This window comes from Mytilus trossulus, chromosome 14, assembly GCF_036588685.1.
Source record: "Mytilus trossulus isolate FHL-02 chromosome 14, PNRI_Mtr1.1.1.hap1, whole genome shotgun sequence".
Lineage (NCBI taxonomy): Eukaryota > Metazoa > Mollusca > Bivalvia > Mytilida > Mytilidae > Mytilus > Mytilus trossulus.
Genome location: NC_086386.1, coordinates 12,946,411 through 12,966,587, shown reverse-complemented (window position 1 = coordinate 12,966,587; position 20,177 = coordinate 12,946,411). Strand labels below are relative to the sequence as shown.

The 20,177-nt window shown below is 31.2% G+C and overlaps 1 protein-coding gene across 1 annotated transcript in view; it reads left to right on the top strand.

Annotated features, from left to right (window-relative positions):
* LOC134696231 (cholecystokinin receptor-like) overlaps window positions 1-15,762 on the top strand; it is a 28,201-nt gene extending 12,439 nt beyond the window's left edge. Inside the window, exons 2-3 of the mRNA XM_063557912.1 lie at window positions 12,851-13,225; window positions 14,172-15,762. Of these exons, the coding sequence (XP_063413982.1) occupies window positions 12,851-13,225; window positions 14,172-14,653 (857 nt within the window). The 3' untranslated portion in view covers window positions 14,654-15,762. The remainder of the gene's footprint in view (window positions 1-12,850; window positions 13,226-14,171) is intronic.
* Window positions 15,763-20,177: the final 4,415 nt, after the last annotated feature.

Genomic DNA, 20,177 nt, shown 5'->3' with positions numbered 1-20,177 from the left:
TACGCGTAGGCAACACATAATTCACTTTTTATAGTGTTTTGTTTTTCATTTTAGTCCTAACCGTGTGAAAGGATCATAAGCATAAAAGTGTCATTAACTTTTGAATAGGATTCTATTTAATGTGTCCCTAGTACATGGACGTCCCACTTACATTATCATTTTCTATGTTCAGTGGACCGTGAAATTAGTGACAAAATCCTTGTTTGGCATTAAATTAGAACGATCATGCCATAGTGCACACATGAACTAAGTTTCAAGTTGATTTGACTTCAACTTCATCAAAAACTTCCTCGACCCAAAACTTAAACTTGAAGCGGAACAGTCGGACGTACGAACGAGTTTTAGATTTGTTCTTTTTTCTCATCGATTTCTGAATTTCGAACAGCGGTATACTAATGTTACCTTTATTGGGCATAAAACAATATAACTTTTTTAGCATTCAGTTTAGTTTAATTTCATTCAAAACAGATAGAAAAGTAAAATATCGCTCGTGAAATATGGACTTGCATTGAACAGTTTTTGAACTTCTTGAACATAATACGTGGTAAAATTTAATGATTAACTTTGTCCATTTTAATAGGTCAAACATTGGCCTAAAGTTAATATCCTAAATTGTCGATGGTATGTTGCAACATGCAATGTACATGCTATGATGTTTTGGTGTATTGGACGCTTACTTGTTATGCCTATTATGAGACATGACATTTGCAATTAAATATATATGTTGTAAACTGAGGCTTATTTAGTTTCAATCTATTTCTGTTTGTAACACTAATTATACTAATGTTAACAATCGCCGTATTGAAATATCTTGTAATAGAGACAAGATTTCATTCATTGGAAAATGAAGGACACGTCTTCTATGAACACCCAGAGCGTACTGTTATTGATATACCTTCATATGTGAAAATCGTGTCACATGAAGGGAAAACAACAGTTTTCAAAAGTGTACTATAGTTTCTGACGTCATCGTTTTCAACAGAATTAATATTGTTTTGTTTGCGTTAATGTTAGTCGTTCAGTTTAAAATTGTACTGAACATTTTGAATTATATTATTATGATGTTGGTAAAGAGAAATCTTTGAAAAAATCAATAAATTGAAATACGTGGTAATTGTTTTAATTTGAGTTTAGTGAAAAAATAATTATAATTCGATCTTTTTGTTTTCAATTCCGTTAAATATTACTGCAACCTAACTGTATCATAAATACGATTTTCACCATAAATGTTTTCTGAACTAAATAAACAGGTATTTGAGACCATAAAAGCCCGAATTGATGCTTTAGAAGCTTCAAATACAACATTGGTATCTTAACTTTAATGAAACTGACAGAAAATTAAGTCAATTCATATATTCTAAAGCTGTCATACGTTGTGTGCGTATGCGGGTACGTTTTTATATAATCAAATGATGCATTATTACTAGTGATGTTATCCAATTAAAATGAACTTTACAAACGATGTTGCATAAGAAGAGGACTTTTAATGTTTGCTGGTTTTTATCAAATCACGTTTCCTTGCAATTGAATTGATTCAACTTACAGCAGAAATAAGTGATACGGAAGTTTGTGCCGAATAGACTTAGAAAATATACACGTGTTCTGCAACTTGCATAGCAATTAATGAAAATTAGTATAAATACATATTGAGAAATCAGGACAATAATACAAATCAACAAAAGGGTAACAAAACCTTTAAAAATGAAATTGTTTAATATATATGAACTGTAAAACTATTGGCTGATATCCTTATCATCAAATGTTGCAATCTGAGCATTTAGTTACAATATAAGTTTCAATTCCATCAAACCTGAAGCAAAGAATGCTACGGACAAATTTAAGACTTCTTGGTAAAAACAAAATGACGATGGCGGTAGATTGGGAACATAACTTTACGACAAAAAGATAATAATATAGTTTTTAATAATACACTGTGTTGACCTGAAATATGTTTTGATACTGTTTCTATCAAATTTCAGTATTTGAAATATTTAATACACTCTACAAGCTCCAATGCATATCAAGTAGCTGGACTTAGTCTTTATGTTTTGCATTAAACTAAGTTCAATCCACCATTTTTGTTCTTAAAATGGCCTTTACTAAGCCAGGAATATTTCAGTTGTTATCAAATAGTTCGTTTCTACATGTGTTGCCCTTAGTATTTGTTAAACTTTAGTGATCCTTTATTTTCCTCTTATGGTTGATGTGATTTCCTCAGTTTTGGTTTGTTTCCTTAATTTTTAATCTCAACTGATTTATGACTTTTTAACACCGGCAAACTACTGTTGCTGTTACTGACATAATTTTTCGAAATGTTTGGCTTGCAATGGTCACCAACAAGTGAGTGTATAGTAATGAAGGCGAACAATGCGTTACAAGTTTTAACTCTTGTTTTCGTTAGATTAGGATATGTGTTGGGATTTAGTCTTCAGTTATTCTGAAATAATAATGTATTCTTCAGACCAAGAATGCACAAGATTCTAAAACGATGAATCATGATCATTCTTTTCTTTTTTTCTTTCCAACTTCACAAAGTGATTTTACATACACGAAGGGACATGCCATGCATATATATTTGAAGAATGAAAATACGTTTGTTTGCCTCATAAAAATTATTTACTCAAGAAAACGAAAGAAATCCATCAAATTGCAACAACCATAAGTATGTGGTTTATTTGTACTTATATTAACAGTAGAGTCCTGTTGTGTAAAGCTATATTTTAAAAAAATCCAAAGGAATTTTTACATAGGAATAGTTAATATTAGTAATGGAATTGTTGTTCTTTAATGCTCTTCAATTTCTTACTTTATTTGTTCTTTATATATATATTTTTTTTCTGAGCATTAATGTAGAAAGTTTTATGAATTTTTTAATTTGCCAATTTTAAACAGTAACATGTCTGGTTTCACTTGTACTACTATCACAATGTTTATAGACGGTTCTATGTTTAACAAATTATTTCTCGCCAGCGATACTCGAAGCCAAAATAATTGAACATATCATAACTTCTTATACGAACAATGACATGCTGGTGTAACCGAATATCACTAAAAGTACACCGTAATTTTATATGAGAAATTGGAGCTATGCGTTGTCGAGATTCATTTCTTTATTTTATTAATTTTACTGTGTTGATTACAGCAGATGTGGATAACTTCGGTCATGACACCCTCAATGCAGTCTTTTTTCTAGCACAAATATCGACCTGTTTGTAATCATAACCTCAAACAGACCAATTTTACCACAAAAAACAAAGATTTCAATGAATATTGGGGAAAAACTTTTGAAAAGCAAACACTCATTACAACTATGCTGGTCTTACGACAACACACCAAAGGTATAGCAAAAAAAAATGCAATGAAGATGATTTAATTGTTTAAAAAAAAACAAAATGACAAAGGTATAGCCAACAAAAACTGATCATCCTTAAAATGCCAGAGAGATGCAATTGAAATAGTCGGGCAACTGCCGGATATACGTTTAATTGTTTATCAAGGGTGACGGTAATTTGATATAGTGATAATTAATGTGGTTTAATTTAGAAAAAAAAATTGTTATGCCTTGCAGATGAAGGACACAACTTTAATTTGTATCCTGCGGTCAGCAGAATAGAGGTTGTATCATAATGAGTCGAGGATCCTTGTTAGAGACATCAAACATATGTGGTTCATTATGTTTTCTTCTGAATTGGCAAATACGTGAGGATTTTGATCCTTCTTTAGCCTACAGTTCGTAAATTATTTAAATTGTACCAGGTAATTATCAAAACAGTTGAGACAGATTGCCTTTTCACACTGACAGCCTTAAATACCTAAAAAACGTGCACTTTTCTTTGTGTCAGTTTTTATTTCTAAAACAAACAGTCCCAGAAGTACAAAACAATGTTAAAAGTCGGACCTAAAAGTCAATGACACATGCAAAGGCAGTTACAAGGCTACCAGAGGCGTTAGTAAGAAAAACCAGCAACTATGTTAACAATATTCCGGAGAATTTCACAACTGTCATTGTATAATCTTAATATTTCACAATATAAACATGATTAATCCTAAAATAAAAAGTAAACCCTCATAAGGTTGTTTTGGTTAAATGAAAACATGTGCTATATTTAGATAGCACTGGTAACATGGTTAAATGCAAGGTCGTTTCAACGCCTCAAAATATATATTGGCCAATATAATATGTAATTCAGAGACAGGTAAAAACATCTCGAAAAGGGTAAAACACATGTAAAAAAGTGACAAATGATAAAAAAGCAACAGTCACACGCATATGAAAAAATAACTGACAACACCATGGCTACAAATAATTAAGACCACCAGACAAACAACAATACACAATACACAAAGACATAACGGTAAAATAGTAGAATAGCACACATAACACAACACAAAACACAGAAAACTGAGTAACATTAATGGAGTGATCGAAAGTTCCCAGAAAAGGTAGGAAGATTCTGCTCCCCATGTAGCAACCGTCGTGTTGATTATGTTAGTACAAACCCGGACTTTTACCTGGTGATACGTCTCCCATTGTATACGGTTGGTCACATTTGTGGAAAAGGGGACAGGATGGTAGTTACGACATTATTAACATCAGAACTGTATTGGATTAAAATGGAAATTTCATTTTTTAAAACGACAAAAGTGAAAAATGTATTATACAATCACACACTTTCCTTAATTTAGTGCAATCAATGCAAATAAATCAATGATAGAATGCTAACAGCAACTATGAATAAAACAAAAGTATCTTCTGATCAGTTATCGAAAAATGTAATGTAGAAAGACTTTACATTCAATTCTATTCATTTCTCTAAACAATTGTTTTTAATATTTGTTTATTTGAAGAATTTGAGGACATTTTAATATACATTTTAACAACTGATAAAAATCTAACGATCTTTAACTTTGTGGTTGCTCGAAACAATGTCTTTCTCAGAATTTTGTCCTCAATATTTACAGATAAATTGTAAAAATCTTCCGTCTGATTGTTTTTTTTCAAATTTTCTCTTTGACTTCAGGTACTCAAACACTTCAATATTTGTGTTGAAGTCTATGCGTATATTTGTCAAACCGTGAATTAGCGAAATGATTAAAAGAAATTCTGATAATCAGCGGTTATGTGTAAACGTCTAGAAAAAAAAACCTTTGTAATGACAGGAAAACAGCCAATATATTCTGTTCTTCAAGCACATTAAGGCACGAGTTCAATAAAGTCTAATGTATTCCTTGATTGTCATAAAAATCATCATGGCATTTATCTTTACATCTTTATTGAGCCGTCAGGACTATTATAAAAACATTTCTTTTGTTTATTTCAATGACGTCATTAGTTATTTGATGCATTACAACCACTGTTTATTTAGAGTTACGTAAAAGCAAATTGTTGAAACATATGATATGACTTGAGGATAATATAGTACAGGCATCAAAACTCGTTACAATTATAGACCACAACAACGCGAGTATCCATACATTGATACATTAAATACACACCTAAATCTAACACATTATGAGTCGTATAACGGATGGTTTGATAACCATATATCTACGATGTAGGCGGTCTGAGTCAGCAATACGTCAGACTGTTATTGTTGTGTTCTGCTTTGTGCAAGACAATAATTTTACAGTTTATGCAGACATATAAAGTTTTATTTTACTAGAACATGTTCAAGTGATCAAAACGCTTACGTGTTTATGCAATGTACCAAGTCAGTAAAATGACAGTTGTTCAGAGGCGAATTTAGAGGGGATAGGAGGACCGTCTCTTTGCTGTTGATTATATAAGAAATAACTGAAGCATGATAGGAGCGGGACCCCTCTTATGCAGTCAGTTTTCACCAATGTCCGTTTGGCGTGTTTTAGCTTTTGGTTTTGCCATTTTACATGAACTCTCAGTTTTGAATTTACCTTAGAGTTAAATTTATTTGCTATTTTACTTTTTATAATATAAACACAACAATGATTTTAACGGCAAAGGTTTTGGGATGGTGTGTGCTTTCTATTTTCACTTTTCATTTGTAATGTTTAATTACTTATTACACAAAACAAAATTCAATCTCAAAAGAAAACTAATTTAAACAAAATGTTACTTCTTCGTGATGTTAATGACAGAAATTTTGCTTCTTCAAGTGCAATATATGATGCTTTCGTGATTTTTATTTTTACCTTTATTCAAATATCATTACAAAGTTAGTACAGCAGAATGCGAGTATCTTCTGAATCTGATTTTAGTTTTTGCATATTTCGTTTCAATACGAATTATGTGAGTGTGTCAAATAAGAATTCTGAGCTGATATGTTACAGCTGTCAGTGTAATGAATAATAAAATGTGCCTCAGCTGTTAAAAAATTAACTATGCTGTCAAAGTCTCTTTCTGAATGCAAAGTGTTTGTCTAGTTTGATTCATTTCCAATTTAAGAAATTTGATTTCTTACACATTCATTTACAAAAACGAAACATTTAAGATCATTACATAAATCTGCGGTGTACTTGTACTTTGTAAAAAAGCTATGCAAGTTTGAAATCTTTTAGAAAATAATTACATTGATGGTCTTTGATAAATCAATTTCTTGTTAGACAAAACGCATTTTGAAAAGTTTATGGTCATATAAACTGTACGAATTAACTCACAGCCTTAAATTGTTATTCGTTTTCGACTTAAGTGGTCACATTAGACAAATGGATTTAATCCTAAAAAACAGGAAGTGTGTTGCGATGGCAGTGTACAATATATGGTGTTTACATTTAGAGCAAATAATTTTCCCTTTGCATTATACGATCCGCTAACATTTCTAGCTATTGTCCATTTGAAAAATCTACAGTGTGTAAAAACATGAACAATAATAAACAGATAAGATATACAGCAACAAACGAAAACTACTAAATTACAAGCCTTGAACTTGGAACAAGCACATATACATATGATAGGGTTGGACGTATTTGCAGGTGTCTCCTCCTTTAACTTGGACAGTTGTGTATCAGTTCAACATACGAAAATGTACCGAAACACAGAGTGGAAGATACAGTGTACGTACACCTCTCTGTAACAAAACGAAATTAAGTACGGTTCTGAGAAACGATCTAAAATATAAGAAGATCTAAATGTACCTCTCTATTAATAATCTTTAAATTCATGTTTGTTTTGTTTTTTTACAATTTATGGTATGTATGTCCCTCTTCTGAAAGTTCTCCTGTTCTATACATTAACACGTTTTAAAAGCGTTTGCATAGAAAGAAACAGAAAATTCAGTTTTTATATTTGATAAGCGTGCCTAAATTATCGTTAAACAAAGAGCAATATTCATCTGTACTTTTTAATTATATCAGAATAAAAATAACACTGTTTCTGTATATCATTATGACGTTATTTGATATCTGACGATATAAAACATCGTTTCTACGTTAGAATGTCAATGAAGATTGTCTTTATGGCAATATAGCAATAGTTTATTAGTTTTGGTATCAAATTACGTAACAGCTTTATATGATTTCAGGCAATACCAATGTGTATTAAGTTAAAACTCTCAGACATAGTGCGTATATTCGTCTGATAAAGTTTGATTTTTTAGAACTTTGCTGTTTTGTCTTCAGATGTAGGTGAAGAAAAATATATATGCCGCTTTACTACAAATTCTATTCATTTCCGCCACATTTTTTATTCATAGTAAAAGTTTTTTTTTATATTATACCTTAGATGTTTATCATGAATATCTTTACAGATTTAAACACCTCTTTGTTATTTTGTAAATTATACACATTCAAACGCAACTTTTTTTGAAAACAAAAGTTTTATATTCATAAAGCTGTTTTTATTCCATACATTAACTACCACAATGTACATACCGACTTACAACAAGGAATAGATATGATCTGTATGTTTTGTTTTTTGTACCAATTCAGTGTTTCTTTTGTTGTTCTGTTATTTTCCTATTAAAGTTGATGTGTTTCTCTTAGATTTGGTTTGTGACTCAGATTTGTTTTTGCTAAATTGATTAAAAGCTATCTAACAGCGGTATACTACTGTTGCCTTTAATCTAAATAATCCATAGAAATTAGACTTAAAGTGGTTTATGTGTTTCACAATTCACATATAATATAGTTTGTGTAAGAAGACAAACACCCACAACAGTAAGCAACTTTGTATGGTCTGGCATAAGCGCGTTACCTAATGATTGTATGGTGACCTATAGGTGTTAATTTATGTGTCATCGGCAATTATACCACATCACCTTATTTTTTTTTTTAGATTTTTGATGACTGTTATTCTTTTGTTACACTGAACTTAACTGTTTAAAGATGAAAAATCATTTCGACTTTTGAATCTGCTATTTTACCAATACAATTGAGAGTAGAAATTGGGAATGTGTCAAACAGACAACAACCCGACCAAAGGGCGTAAGGCAGCAAAAGGCCACCAATGGGTCTTCAATACAGCGAGAAAACTCCGTAGCCAGAGGCGTGCTTTAGCTGGCCCCTAAGTTATTTTAACATTATTTTGACTTCGTTTGACCATGTAGGTTTCAAAAAGATGTCGTTGTTATCCAAACACTGATCATTATATTTCTGTCAACATCTTGCTTTAAGTACAAAAAAGAATGTACGACCATTAGATGTTCCTGATTGTAAGTGCTACTTAAGTGTTCCTTAACAAGTTACTTGGGTTATAATTTTGATACATTTGCCTATATTATTTCCTTTTAGGTTATATAGTTCTTCGAAGGTTAATTGGCTTTTAGATTCCTATACACTCAGCTTTTAGATAATCGGCCTTGGTTGTCTTTGATGCAGGTGAATCCAGAAAAGCGCTGCGGACGCATGTAAGATATGAAGTGTTGTTTTCGTTTTTTTCCCTGTAGACATAACCAGAATATCCCTGTATACAGATTATAACTGTCTAGATGATTTGTTTTTACCCATGACTAATATATATATTCGCTCACACCTGTTGTTAAAATTGAGACAATAATCATTTTGTAATGTCAGAGGCAAATCCAAATGTTTAACATTTGCCTTTTTATGATACTATTGGTTTGGGAATTATGAAATTATTGTTATATTAAGTGATAGTCATTTGTTTCCTTCGATTACTTTATGTTCACAAATGACGAGCTCTTGCTTTTTATATTTGAAATATTAATTATACCTTTGTGACATAACGTAACATTATAATATGATAAATAAGTGTAGGCTATGATTTGACGGTTGTGTCAGCGACAGGTGTTTCGGGAATAAACAAGTAAACATTAGAGGTACAAAATACACTACTATTAATTTCAATTTAAAATGACTTAGAGCTCTTATCTTCATTATCCCACATGGAATATAATAAATAATACAATTTCATTCTACATAATTATAAAAGCCTGATATATTATTATGACAAAACCACACATATTTGTTACATTTTGACGTCAAAATGTCTTGCATGTTGCATTCCTAATGGAAACATGGAAAACATTATTAGTATCCCTTTCCATCATATAATATCTTTCTGAAGTTAAATGAACCTCTTGTATGCGCAAACTTTAGTTATTACTAGTAAAAAAATGCAGGCCATAACGTTAGTACACGTTAAATTTGCAAATATTGTTATATTTGACCGATGGAATGTTGTTGATTTTGTTTTCTTTCTTAACGATATTTTGAAACATGGAAAACATTATTAGTATCCCTTCCGTAAATGGTATATTTCTGAAGTTAGAGGAAGCTCTTGTATGCGCAATTTTGGTTATTCATAAAATGCATTACCTAACGTGAATTCACGTTCAATTTGCGAATATTGTTATATTTGAACTATGGAATATTGTACATTTTGTTTTTATCTTTAAACGATATATTGAAACATGGTATCTTTCTGAAGTTGAAGGATGCTTTTTAATTCGCTTTTAGCAATTACAAATGCAGTGCATAACGTTAGTCCACGTTAAATTTGCCAAAAAATGTTATATTTGAACTATAGAATATTGTATATTTTGTTATCATCTTTTAACGATATATATAGATTCTACCACTGCATCGAGTGTGTATTCAAAATTCTACTGAGTTGAGTTGATAAATATCGTTATTCACGAAATATACATGTAGTTGTGAAATATACTTTTCTAATAATTTTGAGACAATATCTAAATAAAGATTACCCTTCACTTTAATCGATGTACAGGGAGTTATGTTCTGTAATTGGGGCGTCATTAGAAATTATCATATTTTTCATGACGTCACAATAGTAAATTCAGAAGAAAAAAAAACCGAAAACTGTATTACATATTAAGCTCCGACGGCATCAATTGGTGATTTGATGGTGGACAATTAAGTTCACTGGCTACGGGTTATTTGCGACCATCTGCATTATAATGAAACTGACAGAAAATAACGTCAAATCATATACGTCATCCAAATCTGGCAAAGGTCGTCTGCGCTTACTTGCTTTGGAATTGATGCCATGAAATTGGTGACGTTATCCAATCAAAATCAACTTTACAAGCGATGTTGCATGATGATATATAATTTCGACTTATCATTTGCCGAGAACAAAGTCTTCTCAAGAGATTAAAAATATTTTTCTCACATTAATTGAGAAATGTGAAAATAGCATGAACATTAGGAAACTTGATTTTCAAATGAAATATAAAGAAAGTTCTTGATAGTAAACATTCTTTATATTCAAAAGAGTTAAAATAGATTACTGCAGGAAAAAAGTAAGTTCAGCTAATGTTAATATTATACGTATGATCTTGAAATCAATTTGTAAGATTGTAAAAGATCCATAAAATGTAACAAGGAAGAGGCAAATCAGAACTTCGGCCATAAATTAACGTCTCTATGTTAATTAACGTCTGTGTTCTCGCAGTTCCGGGTCGACGGAAATGAATTAGTGATTTAACAACACTTTGAATCAGAACGTTTGATGATTCTCTGTTCCAAATGCTACGAACATAGACTACAATTCTAACTCTTTCTGTTCATTAAAGTAAGAATGTATTACAACAATGAACCATACAAATACAATTGCAAATAAGTGTACAATAGCAATATTCTTAGTAAAGTATTTGATCACTGGTCAAATTTATCTTTTTGAAGAATTCCGTAAATTATTAAAGATGTCAGGAGGTCAATATCCGTGTTACAACTGGTATTTCACCACGATATTCTTATGTTAATCGTCTTATTGTTCAGTCTTTTGGTTGTCTGTCTTGATATCAGGAGGTCAACATCCGTGGTGCACCTGGTATTTCACCACGATACTCCTATGTTAATCGCCCATTTATTCAGTCCTTTGGTTGTTTGTCTTGATTTTAGGAGGTCAACATTCGTGTTACAACTGGTATTTTATCACGATATTCCTATGTTTATCGTCTAATTGTTCAGTCGTTTAGTTGTCTGTCTTGATGTAAGAAGGTCAACATCCGTGTTACACCTGGTATTTCACCACGATATTCCTATGTTTATCGTCTATTTGTTTTAGTCCTTTAGTTGTTTGTCTTGATGTCAGGCGGTCTACATCCGTGTTACACCTGGTATTTCACCTAGATATTCCTATGTTAATTGTCTAATTGTTTTAGTCCTCTTGATGTTATACTACAAATGGAAATTATTGTCATTTATCAATTTTATAGAATAAAAATGACAGTTCAATTAATTTGGATATTATGTTACCATTTCATGATCCCTTTCTAAGAATACGGCAATCAACTTTCTCAACATCATCCTTATTAATGACAAATATGTAACCATAAGATAGAATTGATATAAACCATTATATTTACCATAGATCATTTTGCTCCCGATTAAGAATTTATTAAAATCAGAGAGATAATATCTTAAACATGATTTTTTGCTAAAACCCATCATTCATTTTACAAAGTATATTGTTCAAAACAAACTCCAATAAAAAAAAAAAACAATAAAAATAAGAAGATGTGGTTATATAACCATTGAGACAACACTCAGAAAGAGACCACATCACATAGAAATTAAAAACTATAATAGATCATCGTAGGATTTAAACAACGGGTAAAATCCATACAACATAATCAGCTACAATAGGCCCCGAAATAACAAATGTAACATAATTAAAACGATAAAATATCAGCTAACAAAACACAACACAACAAAATAAATTAAAAGTTGACAAACATAATTCTTATCTAAGGGGAACCAAGCGCTTATTCAAAGAAGTCATTCCTGCTTCACTCTTGTAACACAACTTTAATGGATTATAATTTGCGCTAAGGCTACTCATAATTGCCGGCTAGAAAATGGCTCGTACGTGTTTATAAGACCTTGGATATACTTTTGATCTGTTGAATTTGCTAATCCTCAAATTTAACCGAAAATCAAAGAATAGCTGACATTCAAAAAATATTTTCCAAATAACAAAACTTTTATATTACATTTGATCGCATTACCATTACATTTACGTGCAATAATCATAGAACAGTGGTACTACAAGAAAGAAATTATATAGTGTTAACTAAGCAATTAATTGCTGGTCCTAACTATCCAATTAAACATTACTACTGATTGTTATTTATTAAACAGAATTTGTCAATAATAATTCAGGTTAATAATATAGAGTACAAGGATACTCTCATTGCAATTTTTTAAGAACAGAGTAATAAAAATCGTTTATGTTGGCGAAAAAAAATTCGTTTAGGGGTCTTTGAGCGATTAATATGATGGTACACTGATATTGTTATAAGAAAAATAGTTTGTGTCTTTCATTTTAGATTCCTATATGTCCTATTGATTTTGAAATTGATAGCGTGTATCAAACACATACTTAAGAGTTTATACTACTTATTCTAAAATGCTATTGTAAACTCAATCTAATATTACTTTTATTTTTCAGCTGTCTCAGTCTGTGTTAGTTGCTATACACTTGTTGCTATTTCCATGGAACGTTTCTTCGCCATTTGCTACCCACTCCGGTCAAGAAGGTGGCAGACACTGTCCCATGCGTATAAATCTATAATTGGAATATGGATTTTTGCACTTGTATTAATGATACCAATTGCCGCTGCACAAGAAATTTTACCACTTCAAAATGGGAAAGAAGCCTGCCGGGAGATATGGTCGACTAAGCTGAAATCACTATTTTTTGTATATAGTATCGCCCTAGTCGTGATTTTACTGTTCATTCCAATTCTTGTGATGGGATCAGCGTATGGAGGCATATCGTATAAGCTTTGGTTTACTATTAAACAACAAGTACAGATAAAGTCAGGTAATAGATGGTTAACAGTAATATCGTTTTAACCATAACGTAATGTTCTTCACTATCATTTAACATTTAAATTCAAAATATACGTTTCAAAACCAAATCTCTTTGATGATTGGAAGACTTAGTTTTTGTCAGCTTTATTGATTCAAATAAAAAAAAAAACAAAGAAAAAAGTCTCGAAGTAAAATACGCTTCACCACATAAGACTCATGTTTGACGCTCGAATCAAAAATAATTTGAATGACAAAATCAGCTTAAAACAAATTATTTGCATACAATAGTATTACAAATTATATCTGATATCGGCACATAAACACTAAACACTTTCATATGATACATTGCGGAGGAAAACGTCCTTAAATCAATAATATCAAACCATTTGTATCAAAGATAATACAATTATAATTTAATATGCTAGCACATAATATTCAACAATGACTGTCGATGTAAAGAAAATTGACAAAAATAACTTTTCAAAATTCAAACCATTTATTTATGAGGGCATGAATGCTTATGGATGATTTAAACATTTTGATGAAGTAGGCATCAACAATCGATAACCGTTTATATTAGTATCCTCGAAGTAAAACATCTCTTATAAGGTTTCTTTTCCGTGGTATTTTACACCTACTAAACTAAGACATTTGAAGACAGCAGCTCGATTGATTTTAATACAAATGAAAAAACAAATTGCAACTTTATGCACTACAGAAACAGTTCACTACGTAACTTTGTAAGAACAAGTTAGTCTCATACCATTTTGGAAATTCTTATAACGCTCTTTTAATTATATTGCCCACTTGATCATGATGTATCGCATGCTTAATTCAACTTATTCTTTTACCAATTTATCACAAACTGGGACATTTTGGAAAAGAAAATTAACATATTTTTGTTGAAGCAAAGTTTCCTTTTAAACCTTGTCAATTAATTCGTTCATTTTTTGTAGAGTCTACAGACAGAATTTTGGACGTGAAAAACGAATCTGAATCAAACTTCAAAAAGATTAATGGAACAATTAACATAAGCTTACGTCAGTCAAACCAGCGTTCTAGCAACAGTAACCGAAAACGAGTGATAAAGATGTTGTTTGTCGTGGTCTTTGAATATTTCATCTGCTGGTCGCCATTGTACATATTGAACACGTGGAAACTGGTCGACTATATAGATATACACATGCGCATGTCTGATATAGCCTGGTCCCTTGTTTTGCTATTATCGTACACATCATCCTGCATACATCCTATTACCTACTGTTTTATGAACAAAAATTTTAGAAAAGCATTTAAAGGAGTCTTCCGTTGCTGTACATTAAAATCTAAAACAATAAGTAGATCGTGTACTGAAGTAAGTCAGTTAAACTCAACCACTTCACCTATGAACCGACAAAGATCGAAAGATGATACTGTGTATAAAGAGTTCAGTGATTAAGTTATACTAATTATTGTTGGGGACAAATGTCGATATCAATATTGGACCAAATTTGTACGATTGTGATTGTTTATACTTAGGACCGATATCAATAATGGACCAAGTTTGTACGATTGTGATTGTTTATAATTAGGACCGATATCAATATCGGACAAAGTTTGTACGATAATTGTGATTGTTTATAATAAGAACCGATATCAATATTGGACCAATCTTGTACGATTGTGATTGTTTATAATTAGGACCGATATCAATATTGGACCAAGTTTGTACGATTGTGATTGTTTATAATTAGGACCGATATCAATATTGCACCAAGTTTGTACGATTGTGATTGTTTATAATTAGGACCGATATCAATAATGGACCAAGTTTGAACGATTGTGATTGTTTATAATTAGGACCGATATCAATATTGGACCAAGTTTGAACGATTGTGATTGTTTATAATTAGGACCGATATCAATATTGGACCAAATTTGAACGATTGTGATTGTTTATAATTAGGACCGATATCAATATTGGACCAAGTTTGAACGATTGTGATTGTTTATAATTAGGACCGATATCAATATTGGACCAAGTTTGAACGATTGTGATTGTTTATAATTAGGACCGATATCGATATAATTATTTGGCCAAGTTTGTAAATTTGAAAACGTATCCGCTATATGTAGAAACAAAGTCCTATCGAAGTATTTTTGAAAACCGAATATTCATTGGGTACGTCATCTGACAAAAGCTTCAACTAGAAGATCGTGTCTTTATCCAGATACATCATACACATTTGCTGGTCATTTTTACATTGATAATGAGTCACTGTACATGAACTAAACTTATTAAAAACAATCACAAACATTACATGTAGGTTGTGCTCATCCAGCTTTTGTTTTACAGTAAGACATGTGTTTTTGTCCGTCAATTGCAGTAAACTTTAGGAAAGGAAATGCAACTATTGAACTGTATCTCAATTAAAAATATTGAATGTTACAAACAAAACGGTGAAAAAAGAAATAATCATGAAATAATTAACAATTATGTGCACCTTTTATTTGTTTTGTTGTTATAAAGCGAAATATGTATACTTATAAATAAAATCTTAATTTGAATCCAGATGTTTATATCTCTGTATGTATAATGCCGAGCATGTAGATCTAATAAACATATGTAGATTGTGAAAACATTAATGTGTATGCTCCGCCTAATATAATATAGGTGCATGATATTTCAGTTCTGACCATTCGTCTGATGTTCTGTTCGTCTTTCTTTTAAAACGTATTAAAAGGTTTTAGGTCAAAGTAGTTTTATATCAAGATACATTGTTCATACCATTACAATTATAAATTATATTAATTATGATGTGAATTGTTTTCAAATTATTATTTGATAAAGTGAGTGTGGTTTGCGTCCTCACTAAACAAAGAAATAAGAAGATATGGTATGATTCGAATGAAAGAATAAATTTTGAGATACCAGAAAAGGTTGATGGTAGAAGTTATAAGTCATCGTGCGGCCTTCGAAAATAAGCATAAGCCCCATCGAATAGCAAGCTATAAAAGGACCGGACAGTTACTTTGAGCAAGATTCCCGACGTACACATTCATTTGTGTATTTTGTGTTTTAAATATGATGTTTTTTGTCTATGCAAAAGCATTCAAAAGCTGAAAAGATAAATATTTAAAGTATGATCCATTCTCCAGGGACGTACTAATTAGATACGAACTTTAAGCGTAATTATATGGTCGAACAATATGAAAGCGCTTTTTATCCAATTAATTGTTATCTTCTTCAAAGCATGCTCTGTGAAAGAAACGCCGGTGACGTTCAACTGTACAATTCACAATATGTTATTAATTATAAAGCTATGAATCATTAAGGAATAGAAGATCTCCAAGACTCGAATATAAGTTTGATTCGGAAATCCTTTCAAACAAAGTTATCTTTGATAAAAAAAAAATCTGAACTGCTTTTTGAGATGTTCATTAAAAACAAGAATTCCATTAACAAATTGAAAATGTCTGTAATTAATGGTGACTTTTATTCTTAAAAATTGAAGTTATAATGGTTTTCTGCAGATAAAAAAGACACATAAAACTCACATATAAAAGACAGCATTCTTAAAAGACGGGAACACTGATATGGTTTGTTATAAAAGTAAAACAAAATTACAATTTATAAAAGTATACCTTCATAAGAACGCACGCACTAACTTCTGAACTGATGATATCCTTGGCATCTAAAAGTAACACACCAGAAGAAGTATCGAACAAGAGTGTGAAAAACGATGTTTTTTTGTTTTATTTATTGGTTGCGGTATACGTATGAAAATAGAACGAATGTTTATAACACATAAGGTATGAAAAAACGCAAATGTGTATAAAAGAGGGGCGAAAGATAACAGAGGAACATTTAAACTGAGTCTCATAGATAAAGAATAAACTGACAACGCCATGGCTAAAAATGAAAAAGAAAAACAGACAAATAAATGTACACGAGACACAACATAAAATACTAAAGACTAAGTAACACAAACCCCAATAAAAATAGGGGGTGATCTCGTTTCCAGATCGAAGATACACAATGACACCAGAGTCAAACAAAAAAAATGTCAAACTTAAAAGTGACGCACTGAAATCTGTGATGCACTGTGAGTTTTATAACACTTACTTATAAAATTAATAATGGACATGACGAATGTGTCAAAGAGACAACAGCCCAACCAAAGATCAGAATAGTTATCAACGGTACAAGGATTATGATTTAATACGCGAGACGCGCATTTTTGTCTCCATAAGACTCGTCAGTGACGCTCAGATCAAAATAGTTTTATAACCAATCAAGTACGAAGAGTTGAAGAACATTGAGTATCCAAAATTCCAAAAACGTTGTGCCAAATACAGCCAAGGTAACCTTTTTCTGGAATAAGAAAATCTTTGATTTTTCGAAATATTTTAAGTTTTGTAACAGGAAATTTATAAAAATGACCATATTTTTTATATTCATGTCAACCCCGAAGTGCTGACTACTGGCTTGTGATACCCTCGGGGATGAAACGTCCACTAGCAGTGGCATCGACCCAGTGGTGTAAATAGAAAACAGCTACACGCAGGTCTTCAACACAGCGAGTAAATCACACACTAGGATGCGGTAGAACACAACCTTTTAATCATCTAAAGTTTCTAAATTTTGAAATGAGTTATTAATTTCAAGAAAAACAAAACCTTACAAGATAACGTTGTTATTATTACTGTCTATATGCTTTTTAATGCGTGTATGTTATGTTGTTCCGAAGGAGTCGATTTCTTTTTGGCCCTAAAATATTGCAGTTTTACAAAAATGTTAAAATGTAAAATTTTAGTTATTTATTGGACATTAGAATGCTTCTGGTACATAAATGTGGACTGTTTTTGACAATACAATGCACATATATCGGGTACTAGCACCATTAATCATGTTACATTACTGAAATCTTCACAATAAGGCATTTAAGTTAAATTTTAGACGGTTTTCGTGTAAAACGTAAGTGGTTACATTCGTTTTCATCCTTGATATTGAAATGGAAGTTGTATTTTATGATACTGTAAACCATATATAAAGGTTGAGGATAAACACGAATGTGGCCACTTTCATTTTTGACAAAACCACTTTGAAAAGTGACGTTTTTCGGCATATTTGGTAGATTTTTCATATTAGAGCTTGAATCGGATCGTTTTTAATGACTAAATAAATTAAAATCGTTCACATTAAATAAATGAAATAGACACTTTTAAAGTGTTTAAATAGTGGTCAAAATCTTTCGTCAGATGAACTTGAAATATGAGGCCACAACCGATCCTTACCGGACCTACTCCTTTATGGTTTGCTTTATTATTGAAACATATTGCATTGCACAGACAGACAAGATCAGACAGAGGGTTTTGAACTGAGAATGAATATTGCATAAATATATACAAATAATAGTTCACTGAACAATCAAATACATGTAACACACATCATACACATTATCAATATGGAGAGATAGTTACAATGAACAAATATTGAAATTCCTTGTTTGCTGGTATTTACGTATAATTATTCATTGTCATGTATTATCTGTTACGTCACAAAATCAGACACAACTTATGTAATAAACAGAAAAAAATCAAAATATATAAATATCGAACGTAACCATAATTACGTTGTATAGACAACGATTCCTCATAGGAATTATTCAAGACTGTTATTTATAACAGGCAGATGAAATGTACTTAATTAAACTGTCAGGTCTGGACTTTAACTTGAAAAGTTTAGAAATACAAAAATAGGGAGATGTGGAATGATTGCCAATCAGACACCTTTCAACAATATACCAAATGAAGCTTAAAAATTAACAACTATCATATATGACCGTTTGGTCTTCAGCAAAGAGTAAAACTTATACCGCATAGTTAAAGTTTAACAAAGATCTCGAAATAAATGGCACTTCTCAATTTATGTAAAAGTACACATTTGATCTTGTCAATCTCTCTGTTGTCTTCTTTCATTATTCCCATAATAATTGGTACCAGTATTTTAGTCACCGTATTTTCCAATGGTCTTTACTTAAAAAAAGGCTACAATGATATACATATATAGTATTGGAACACCACTTAAATTGAATACAAGTAGAAATGTAAGTCTAAATCAAACACACCACTTAAAAGTATTGTATTGCAAGTCCAGTGGTTCATTATACAAAAAAAGGCTAAAGTATTCCTGTTAAATATCTTTCTTTGTAACAGATGATTTAACAAGAAATAAAGATGTAATACGAATAAAGGTGGCAAATCCTTATAGCGTTCCAAATATTACAAACACTTTCCAGAATATTATCATGTTTATAACAGTTCATTTCAATCAAAAAGTATTGATTTCGGACGTCTGATATTCCAATTTTAAAGCCTTCAGGCAATAGGTGAATAAAGGAGGATATACTATAGGATCAATCATTTGGTCGCCACAATGCTTAAAGAATCTCTTTAAGCCTGTGTATGATTCTACCAAATTAATAAATGTTGATGCTATCAATTACAAGTAACCGTGAGGACTTGAGCAAGGAGCAAAGACCCATATCATATATTTAGCTATAAAAGACTCTAACATGAAGCAAAAGGTGAGGGTTTTGTGAGGTTGGTCCCCATTGCTGTACAGGTATAGTACCTAAGGTTACATATATGTTTCATATACACCTGGTACCTTTAATAATTATAAGACTGTCGATATGTTCTATAATATTGTTAATGTGTGTATTCCTCTATCATGAATGTTTTTTTCGTTCGTTTGTATTGCAGTCCTGTCATGTGATGTTATTTTAGTGTTATATTTGACATTGTTATTTAAGCGGGAAGCTTGGCTAGACAAAAACCCAAGTTCAACCACATTTGTTTCTTAAAATATTCTGTACCAAGTCCGGAAAATGGCAATTGCTATTTTATATATAAAGAAGAAGATGTGGTTTGATTGCCAATGAGACAACTGTACACAAGAGACCAAAATGACACATAAA